Here is an 11,011-nt window from a genome sequence, read left to right on the forward strand (position 1 = left end):
TTATGCTCGTGTCAATGCACAGATATAGTTTTTACAGGTGCTTACAAGTGTGGCTAATCTCAAAAGACAGCAGTAATACGGGAAAACGTAATCACTGTGCTAAAATGTTTCCATGCACAGGAGCAAGTATGACTAATGATGAAGCATTTCCTACAGCATAATGGAAAAACGCACTGTTTAAAATGTCTCCAATCGTAATGTCCCAGATTGAGCTCATGTTTGGGCGTTCAAAAATTAAAACAGCAAACTTTTGCAGAAAGTTTTTAGCTTTGTATCAAAACAAATCACTCATTCGCAGATTTATCTTTATTATATGATGTAAATGTTCATAGTGGCTGAATTCTGATGAAAATTCATGTGCTTTTTGTTTTTTTAACAACTCATTAATCACAAGAATCAAAGCTAACCAGAACTGATCAACTTTTAACAGCTCAGACTTTTTTCCCCATAAAGATATGGCAAAAGTATACAAATTCATATATTAAATAATATTCAGTGTAATCAGTGGTGTTCAGACAAAAATCTGATCCTTGATCTTTTTTATAAAATCCTATTTTTAATATTTAAAGTCAGCAACACCCATTCAATTACATTCAGTAGTTACTTCACTATAGTTTTTATAGTTAGTGGTGGAGTCCGCCAGTCCAGGGCTGGATTCAAACTAACAAAGCAGGAGGGCTCCACAGAAAAAGAGGCATGCATGTAATCCAGTTTAACTTATGTTCAGCGATACTGATTGAATTATTTTTTCAAAAGAAACTGTTGGTAGCACTGTAAACAGATAAAGAAATTGTTAGACCTAACACCAAGCCAATGGTCGGCCGTCTGTGAGTGTCTATGGCCCTTGTCGTCTCGGTGTTTCCAACACTGTTTTCCCTCATGTGCTTTCTTTTTAAAGCTAATTGAGCATGTTCAATCAGCGACGATGGAGTTGCTTTGGTGTGTGTGGGCCTTTATTAGGGCCTGGCACACCAAGACGACAGTCGGCCTATGGTCAATGCCGGGCCATCAGTGAGCATATATTGGCTTAGTTTTTATGGTGTGTTCCACATCGTTGGTACTAGTTGGTCCTTGTTGGCTTTTTTTTTTTGGCCAATTCAGCATGTTGAATCAGCAGCAGAGCCCGTGGAGAAGTGAAATCACTCTGATTGACAGTTCAGCTCAGTGCAGAGAAGAGAAACAGTAGTGAGGAGAGCAAATGAATGGCTAAATCAAGAGGAAGTGAAATCGAAATGAACTTATAGGCAAGATTATTTCATTGAGCTCCTTGAGCAGAAATAATTTGTGACTGCTTTTGGTATCGTTTCCTGGCAGACAGTAAATGTCCTTTATTCTTTCAACATCAGGTTGTGTTGCTAATATGCTAAATGGCTGACTAGCGTCTTGAATCTGTCTCGTCGGTCTTACGGTATCTCTTTTTAAATGACAAATACAGACTACTGCCACCGAGTTATTTCCTCTCATGCAGGCGCAGAACATGCAGGCTAGTTAGCCACTGGCTGTCGTCTTTGTGGTGTGTTCAGGTGCAACTTTTGGCCCAAACGAAGACAATGCAACAATCTGCTTTCATCTCCACTAGTTCTTTGACGTCAACGTGGTGTGTCTGGCCCTTTAAATCACTTTAAATATTACTTACACTGTTTAGGAACCATTAATTTGGAAAATGCTGACCAAAAAAAACAGGATTATATCATCAAGATACCACTAAAAGTTGATAAATTGATACTGAACTATTGCACAGCCCCTAAACTTTTCAGTTCTATATTCCACCATTGACAGGTAAATGAAAAGACAAGATGAGAGAAGTATTTGTTTTGTGCACGTAAGCACGCAAGTTTAATTACCATGGGGAGCGGAGAGAAAAGGGAGGTTGACATAAGGGAGGAAAAGGGAGTATCGGGGGAACTGACGCAACAGGGAAACGTCCCTGCCACACACAGCAGAGACAACGTCACATTACATCACACGCTACATTTAGTCACAAATTCTTCCCGGCCCTACATGGTAATGTCAATAACACTTCACTTGTGGTTGTTGATATAAAGCACTCTAGGAAAATCAACAGAGGTTCGCCAGCTGCACCCTAGACAAAGACGAGGTCCAAACCTTTGGAAGATTTTACTTGATGAACTACCTCAGCGCGGGGATAAAACGTAAAAGACTTAAAAACAAGAGTTAGAAGGTCTCACAGAGAGGAAACAAGTTCTAGGCAAAACAAAACAGAATTCACAGTAAATCGCTTCTTTTTTTTCCCCAACAAGTAAACCCCGATCTCGTGGACTAGGATGCAGCTACTTTTTCTACAAAGCAACAAAATAAATACTGTGAACAATTAAACAACATCAAGGGGAAGAACCTATTTTTTTTCCAATCAATCTTGTTTAACTGTGAACGTTTTTTGGAACGATGAATATGAACAGTGATGGTTTAGAGCCTACAGCGTCAGAAGCTTCCTGTAGCCGTCTAAAACTAAGAACACAGTGTCTGAGTTTTCTCTAGTGCTTTTAATGACAACCAAACCTGATCATCTAAACAGTGCCATCCAGGGTCTGTGCCAATGTGCTTGAGTTAGCCTGTTTGAGGTGCAAGTCACCTTCGATTTCCTGCTTGCCGCACCTGTAGAAAATAAGTCACATATAGTGTCAGTGTTAACAGTTAAACAGTCCCCAAATATTCCTCTGATGGTGCACTAGCGTTTATTTGTTTCAGTGTATTTAATTGAATTCATCAGGCCCACAGAACTATTTACATGCGTGCTGACATGATCTGTTAATTAGACTTTTAGAAAAGATAAAAGCTGTTTGAGTGTTTGCAACATTTACTCAAACACCATCTTTAAAGTATACTACAACCAGAATCATTAAGCAAAAGCTGAGCCTTGTGTTTATGTTAAAATTAATAGATTAATAGACTCCCTGCGAAACATGCAGCACTTGGAAAATTGGTGGAGAGCACTGGTAAGCGAGACGCAGCATCTTGAGGACACTGCGTTTTATGCTGATTAAAGTGTTTTCTCGAGGCACTTCTATTCTAATTTCTCATTATGATTATTAGCGGAATGAATGGCTTATTATTAACACAGCTATAGTAAGCAGAGACAGTGTTTGTCGCATCTTACCGAGAAACTGGTCCATTTCCTGTCCTTTCATTTGGCTGCTGGTCCAACTCCGAGAGTAACTTCAATATATTCAATGCAGCCTGTGGAGGCGGAGAACAGGGTAAGTTATTGCAGTGAGCATTTTTAAGAGGCAACTACAACTCGACTGGGTACAACCCTGTAAAGTAAAGCCACATTGTCTTGGTAGTACATTATCTCCAACAAAAAAGAGTGAGTATCCAGAAAGCAGACGACTTTTTGCTCTGATTTTGGGACCTTGACGACTTAAGGAAATAAAAATGTCTAAGGAAATAACACTGGCTTTGTTCTGTGCAAGAGCAGAATCCACTGTCCGAATCTTGTCCACACAAGACAGGCCTGCATGATATATTTAGGGGCAAAACATTTATTTTTGTAGAAATTCCAGCATATGACACCTGTTTTGTTAAAGGGGCAGTTCACCCCCAAATCAAAAATACATTTTTTTCTCTTACTATTACATATGCTGCCATTTTTACATTTTATTAAGCACCTTGGCACCAAGTTGGACATATTTAAACTTTAACTTAGGAAGTTAACATGATCATGCAAGGACTGATGCTTTAGAATTTATATGTTTGAGACACTTATTTGCAGCATTTTGGTCCTACTGATTGCCCTTCCTGAGGCATGGAAATACTCCATGGTGTCTACAGTTGTAAGCAAATCAAATTTGACTTTTAAGACCTTTTTAATGGCACCTTATATGAAATTGAAGACCAAACCTGCAATGGAAATACACATTATATATACATATATTGTAAACCATCATCAGGTCAGTCAGGTTGGAGAAATTTCCACAGTACTGAAAATATTTAAGACTCATCGAATCTGAATTTAAGACGACTTAAGACTTTTTAAGGACTTATATTAAAAGAACTTAATTGAAGACATTTTAAAACTTTAAGGACCTGCAGACACCCTGCGCTTCCACATTTCCAATTTTAGTTGGAAAGTTGTCTCTTTTGTCAAAGCTACTGTAGCTCACACACAATGTGAATAATTGCATTGTAAGTTTTGACAGATACATTCTAGATTTAAAGCTGTTAAACTACTAAAAGTGTCACAATACATTTTGCAGTTTAAAAAAAACAAACTCACCATATCATGACAGGATTCTACATCTTTCCCAATCCCATGACTGATGAGCGGTTGCTGGGAGGAGCAATTAATCAGTGATACAAACTCATTCTTATTGTTTTTGGGAAAGTCTTTGTATTCCACCTGCAGGCAAATAAAATATTTTAATGAATTTATATCACTTCTTTTGGCTAAATCAAATAGATGCACGCTAATGACCAAAGCAGAAGTGTTAAGTTACCTGCAGACCCTGCACTGCCGCAAGAAAGCTGAGCTGTTCCGAGGGCCTAGTGAGGGGTCCGTGGGGCAGCTGGTTCAAATTATTTTTGTTCTTTAGGATAGTCTCAGCAGTCATTGATGTCCCTGCGTAAAGCAGCTCGTTGGCAATCATGGCAGTGATTGTGGCCTTGCCTGGGTTGGGTACAGCTCGACTGTAGTCCTTGGCCTGGGTCACTTGGCAGGCCCCGACTGCCTGAGCCACCTCAGGGACCATGGGCAGGATACCTGCAGGCAGCTGCTGGTGGCTCAAGTAAGGCAGGCGGAAGTCCTCCTCCTTGGAACCTTGAAAGGAAAAGCACATTTGTGAAGGAGCTCAACGGAAATGACACAGCAGAGTACAAAATGTGATGAGTGCCGCTTACTCAATGCCACCTCCTCTACAGAGCCAGGTTCAAAGAAGGTCACTTTGCGCCCATCACCAGGTTTTTTCACTGGAGTCTAGGTATTAACAAAAAAAAACAATCTATGTGAATGAGTGAATAAAGGTTTGTCATATCAAATCATCCTTGTCTTCCATTTTACAAGAATTGCTTGCTACTAGGTGTAGTGGTACCTTTTCATCAGTTTTAAGTGCCGGTTTAGGGGGCTGAGGCTGAGGCACTTTATATCCCAAGAGCTCCAGCATTTTCTCTGCTGCGTTCCTCTTGGCCACCTTCTTACTAGGTCCCATTCCCTCTGCAGTCTGGCCGCACACTGTCACCTGCCCCAGAAAGCAGGCAGCAGACACACAGGAAAAGTACTCAGTTAAAATTAGAAATTTACAAGCAAAACAAAAACAGAGACTAACGTTGCTATTCATGCTAACGGCATGCCTCCACTGCCATTGACTCACCTGCATGACAAACTCCCTACGGCGAGGTAGACCTCTCTCCGTCACCATGCTGTACTCCGGCTCCTTCTCCTTCTTGGCCTGCTGGATCTGAGCCAGGCGGCTAATGGGATTCATTCCCTGGCCATACTCTGGGCTGGTCTGCAGCTGTTGGTAGAAGAGGTTAATCATCACTTAATGAAGAGTCTTTGCGTCTGTACTGATTAGAATGATTGCAGTCCACTGGTCACATTACTTTGATGATGGATTTGGTTTTCTTTTTGATGCGTGGCAGCGTCTTTTCCACACTGGGTATATGGGGTAGCCTTTTCAACTCCCCCAGCACCGCTGCTGCTGCCAGCTTCTTGGCAATCTTTTTACTTTTTCCTTCGCCCTCTCCAGTGAATTCCCCGACTGTAACACGCACTACAAAACTCTTCATGTGGGGAGGGCCTTCTTCCTTTAAAACCTGGAGAACAACAGTGACAAATGATGATGTAGAGGAGCAATTGTGTGCTAAAATTAAACTGGTGACAAATTAGACTAAGTCTATGTGTCACTAAACTGATGCATTCCTATTAATCTCTACAAAGAAGGAACGTAAACCACCTCAAAGTTGACAGGTAAGTTGCGTTTAAGTGCAATTTCAAACACTTGACTGATTTCTGATTTGTTGAGGTTCTCTTCCTCCTCGGGCTCTCCGTTCATCTGTCAAGAGCAGACAGCATATTAAAGAAAGAAAAGCAATAAGTCTGAATAAAATGGCACAGAGGCGTTCTAGCAATATTTCATGCTGAGTGTGCGCTTCTCTTCTCACCACTGGCAGCTGCTGCAATATTGGCTCCTTGTGCAGCACTTTCAGGGCCTTGGCAGCAGCGTCATGTTTGGCCAACTGCCGTGTGCGTCCCTTCCCAATAAACTGCTGGCCTCCGATGGAAAGCTCCATGTGGTATATCATTGGTCCCACTGGAGGAAATGGGTAATAGTACCTAGACACACACACAAAAAATGCAACAGTTTTTTTCCATCTCAAAAAGAAACTTCATGAGATTATTCAAAATGAGGACAAAATAAAAGCATGTCCTCTTTTCAAATTTCAAAGTAAAGGAAACTCACTGTTGCATAGAGCGCTGGTAAGGTCCTGGAGCCCGGACATTGTAATTGAAGTTTGGTGGTCTCATCGCCGGGTAGGGGTCGATGGGTTTATACATGGGCTTTTTACCAAGCTTCATACAAAGTGCATTTAACTCCATGGTATGTGTCATGCCATCTGCTGTAAAGCCAACACACAGAAAACCAAAGATGAAACTACATATTTGAGAAAACTCTTTTCTATTAAGTGTTCACAAACGTTAAAAGACTGCAACAGAGCCAGTGGGAAGAGCCCACCTGGGTTCTTGCCTGTGTTGCGGGGCGTCCTCACGGTGGGCTTGGGAAGTGTCGTCTCAGCTAGGGCAGATGCAGCAGCGGAATGCTGGGCTTTCTTGATGCTGGTCCCCTCTGCCTCCCAGTGCTGATCTCCCAGTGTGAGCCTTACCGAGAAAATCTGACAAACGCAGGAGGCCTTACTAGCATGAACTTGTGTCAAAAAACAGGCAACAGTATAGTTTGTAAAAATTACTTTAAATACCTTTGAGTGAGCTGGTCCTTGCTCACACAGCAGCTTATACTCAGGTTGAATCTTGTTGAAACGGGCTAACTCATTCACCAAACACATGGGGGTCTTCTCTTTAGGGTTTGCCATGTTAGATACTGTTAAAACAAAAATTAGATCAACTATATTAACAACTAATAAGGAGAGTCAGGCAGAGGATCTCTCTGAGATTTATGAGCTTTGGATAAATATTTATGGGCCTATGATATGAAACACAAACAAATATTGAGGTTAGCACAACAAACAGAATGGAGCGCGATCAAGTCTCTATGACACACACAAATTGGTACACAAACTACACAGCTGGAAGACCCACTTGCCAGGTCCCGGTGTGCTGGTCAGCTACAACGGCGCCGAACACAGAGTTATACATGAGACCGGGACTGTGTGTTGGCATTGCTCTGCAGTTGTCTGGGATGTGTTTGGAAACACTTCCAACATATACTAACATCACCCAGATGTGTCGATCACCGGGATGAGGAGAAATACAAACTGGAGGCCAGCTTCTTATCCCCACTGCTTTCAGGCAGAACGGGATGCTGTGTAGGTATATTAATGGAAACACACTAAACATAATAACGCACAGTGTGGCATCACCCAGATGTGCTTATCACCAGCACCCTTCTATAAAGTAGTGTATAATGACATGTCAACACACAACAACTTTTGGGGTATGTTTTCTCTGTTGGCGCACTAGTGAAAGTAGAGTGGTGTGGATGAATGAAAAATTAAACGATAAACAGTTTATGGTATCACGTTGCATGACCTTGTAAACGTAATAATTTTACCCAAAATCCTGTTGCTATTGTGTTATAACTTCCTTACTGCTAAAACATACACGTTACTTCAGCGTGTTACCCCCAATGCTGATCATGAAGACAAAAACAATGAGCTGCGCCTAGTCCAAAGGTCTGACAGCAAATAAACACAGACAAAAACATAAATACTGAATGCAGTGACTGTGGTGTACAGTAGGGCTGCTACTATTAGTCGACTAATCGACTAATTAAATAATCGGTGACTATTTTAGTAGTCGACTAATCGGTTTGAGTCATTTTTCATAGTAAAGTACTATAAAAGTACCCCAAAATACTCTTACTGCAGCTTCTTAAGTTCAGATATTGGCAGCTTTACACACTCTCCCGTGACAGTGATCTAAAACCCTTCGGCGTGAGAAACAAGACATTAGATGACGTAATTTTGGGGTTTGGGCGAGACAGACCGACATTTTTCAACATTTTAACACATTTTTCAATGAAATGATTAGTCGAAGAAATAATCAACAGATTAGTCGACAATGAAAATAATCGTTGGTGGCAGCCCTAGTGTACAGAGAGCCCTCAAGAGACAGATTGTTCTTATCCAAAGTGTTAATTTGACAAATACACATTGTATAATTTTGCAGTTGATATTAGCGACCCCAAATGTCAGTGACTAAACAAAAGGGTCTTTGATGTGCACAAAAACCCTTATTTAACAAACAAATGAAACAAACCTGTGGTGGTACTGTAGGGAGTGGCTGAGCCCGCAGGGAGCGCAGAGCTCCTGATGGGCTGGCTGGCGCTCTCCGAGGGTAGGGTGCCTGACGCACAGGGGATGCTGTAGCCAGGCTGTGGCTGCCCCAGCTGCATTGGAGCTGAGGCAGCAGGCATGGGACTAGCCGGACACTGAAACTGGAGCTGGGACATCCTCGTTGGTCTATTTTAGTCAATCGTCGACTGAGGTCAAGATAAGAACTTGTAGTGCAGCAATGGTGAATGCCAAAGTGGGAGGAACTGTTGATTGAGGAGGTCTGAATGTAAGCTCTGCCTGGAAAGTGAGGACACAAAATGTGTGAAGAAACTAAGATGTGCCTATTTCTACAAGAAGAACATTACACAATTTTCCATTCATCAAAAAAGTGTCACTGTAAGAGACACTGGGGCCTCTAGCACTAAATGGGCAAGATTAAGAGCACTCCCAGGCACAGGCCTGACAAAGAAAAACAACCACACTCGCATCTATGCACAATTTAGTTTCCAAATCACTGAATCTGCATGTGTTTGAACAGTAGGAGGGAACCCATGCAGATGTGGGGAGAACATGCGAAATGTATACAAAAATGCCCCAGCTGACGGTGTAAGGTTACAACCAGCACCTTCTCTCTGTGAGACAACACTGCTAACCACAGGAAGCGTACGCACCCTCAAATTCAACTTAACACCTTTAAGTTGATACGTTTTTAACCTTTGAATCATTCAGATTGTTAAATTGAAAATAGGTCCACGTGAATTCAATGTAATTTTTGACAAGAATATTTTTTCATGAAGGCAAGATTCAACACACAATACTCCACTGGCATGATTTTCAAAACTGTTTGGCTATAGTAAAACACACAATGCAGTCTAGAAGAAAGCCTAGCTACATATAAAGCAGCTGTCTTCATATATGACAGAGAGAAGTGCACAATAAACATTAAAAAGTATGCATCTGATGGGCTCTGGTTTCTGCTCTGCTGTCACTGGTCACATTTATAGGATATTCTATCCTTGCCTTTGTGCAAAAACTGCACATGAAGACATTTCTTTAAGATATTGCATCTATTTGCAATAGTGAGAGAATTCATTATGAATGAGTTATTAGTGTCAGTGTGACTTTTATGCAATGATGAATTTACAAGTGTAATTGATGTGACAGCAATGCAGGACAAGATGACACCCCTGGTAGCTAACTGCCCTGTACATTTTTGTATTTACTTAAGCATTGACAGCATTCATGAAGGTCTCAGAATAATGTGTACATGGCCCTGAAAATGCACATCACAGGCAGACAGAGATTTGTGCAGAGCCCACAGGACGACACCCCTCACCAGCAATAAAGAGGTAGCATTATTTACCCGTCACAGCCAACAAGAATGAAGACAGCCAAACAATGAATTGTGACAGAGCAAAACCGACACTGACCCCACCACTGTTTGCTTTTCTTAAATGGTTTCCTCACCAACATTTTGCGGTGCTGTGGTTGTCAATTAAGGACGCTGCTGATCCAAAAATCATCCTAATTATTTTGTTCTCATTCAGGCTGCACGGCTGGGAGGTGTCACTGTCTGGGTGTTGTGGGGCCCTTTGAGCTTTGGCTAACTGTGATTTAATGAATATTCCCATGCACTGATTTTAACACTGACCTCACGCCAACGTTACTAGATATATGCCATACTAATCACCAAACTTGTTAATAAAAAGTCGACTTTGATATTTGCTAAGGTTAGTTTATAAGGAGATTAACTGGCAAGCTAGCTACCGTTAGCTTTTACAAATAGGAGCTTCGCCCGAACAAATATTCAAAACGTTATCGTTACATGGAAATTTCTCACGGATCACCTGGCTAGATTTGACTATCTGTGTGAAAGCATCTATGTAGCAGACACTGCTGTCTGTAGGCCATTAACAAGCTCTGAATTAAATCAGGCCGACGGATAGCTATACGAGCTTTCCCAAAGGGACCACGTTAGCCAACTGATGCTAGCTTAGTGGCTACAGTGGCAAGGATGGATATAATTGAACATTCTCAGTAAAAATCAACCTAAACACTAAAATGAGAGCAGCAATGGTGTCTTCAGAAAGATGCACTCACAACACATAAGCAGCAGTACATGACACTAATTTATTTGCTAATTAAATTTGTCATAATTCCCAGGGAGTGAAGGAAAAGCCGGTGAAATTGCTAGCTAGCTGGCTAGCTAACTAGCTAGCTAACCCCGTCTCTCGTCAAGTCACTGCACAAAATAAACCTCACCTCGTCGTTCCTTCTGTTCAGTTTTTAGTTACTCCATAATACACGTTGATTTGCTATCGTTTGCTTTGGCTAATGGCCAGTTTCAAGAGTCAGTCTATGATATTTTATATCAAAATGCGGGCGGTGAGGAGGTGGACATTGGGAGAACAGGGCAAACACTAAAGAGAATGGCCCTATCTTGAGTCTCTCTTCCGGAAGTGACGTCGACAGAGAGGAAGTGCTTCCAAAATAATATAGATTTTATGGAGAGTAAAAAACCATAGACTGTATAAAAATAGTG

General features: G+C 41.4%; 1 protein-coding gene across 5 annotated transcripts; it reads right to left on the minus strand.

Moving 5' to 3' along the window:
• Positions 1-1,808: 1,808 nt before the first annotated feature.
• On the minus strand, positions 1,809-10,916 carry stau1 (staufen double-stranded RNA binding protein 1). Of its 5 annotated transcripts, none has more exons than XM_049576757.1 (15): positions 10,732-10,915; positions 8,453-8,766; positions 6,934-7,055; positions 6,705-6,849; positions 6,420-6,573; positions 6,121-6,292; positions 5,913-6,011; positions 5,560-5,772; positions 5,328-5,471; positions 5,049-5,195; positions 4,858-4,933; positions 4,458-4,777; positions 4,238-4,360; positions 3,119-3,198; positions 1,809-2,616 (listed from the first exon to the last, which is right to left on the minus strand). In XM_049576757.1, the coding sequence occupies exons 2-15, from the start codon at positions 8,643-8,645 to the stop codon at positions 2,529-2,531; spliced, it is 2,076 nt and encodes a 691-aa protein (XP_049432714.1). In that variant the 5' UTR covers positions 8,646-8,766; positions 10,732-10,915; the 3' UTR covers positions 1,809-2,528. The 5 variants fall into 5 exon arrangements, with proteins under 5 accessions (XP_049432714.1, XP_049432642.1, XP_049432579.1 ...); XM_049576685.1 differs by having other exon boundaries at positions 6,420-6,576; XM_049576622.1 differs by having other exon boundaries at positions 6,693-6,849.
• Positions 10,917-11,011: the final 95 nt, after the last annotated feature.

This window comes from Epinephelus fuscoguttatus, linkage group LG1 (genome assembly GCF_011397635.1).
Source record: "Epinephelus fuscoguttatus linkage group LG1, E.fuscoguttatus.final_Chr_v1".
Lineage (NCBI taxonomy): Eukaryota > Metazoa > Chordata > Actinopteri > Perciformes > Serranidae > Epinephelus > Epinephelus fuscoguttatus.

What these genes read in the sequence shown, in the direction of transcription:
- stau1 (XM_049576479.1), bottom strand. Translation starts at nt 8,645, where the DNA reads ATGTCCCAGCTCCAGTTTCAGTGTCCGGCTAGTCCCATGCCTGCTGCC. An exon ending in CACTTAAAACTGATGAAAAG is followed by an intron (nt 4,934 to 5,048) that starts GTACCACTACAC and finishes GTTAATACCTAG; the next exon opens with ACTCCAGTGAAAAAACCTGG. An exon ending in TGTAGAGGAGGTGGCATTGA is followed by an intron (nt 4,778 to 4,857) that starts GTAAGCGGCACT and finishes TTTCCTTTCAAG; the next exon opens with GTTCCAAGGAGGAGGACTTC.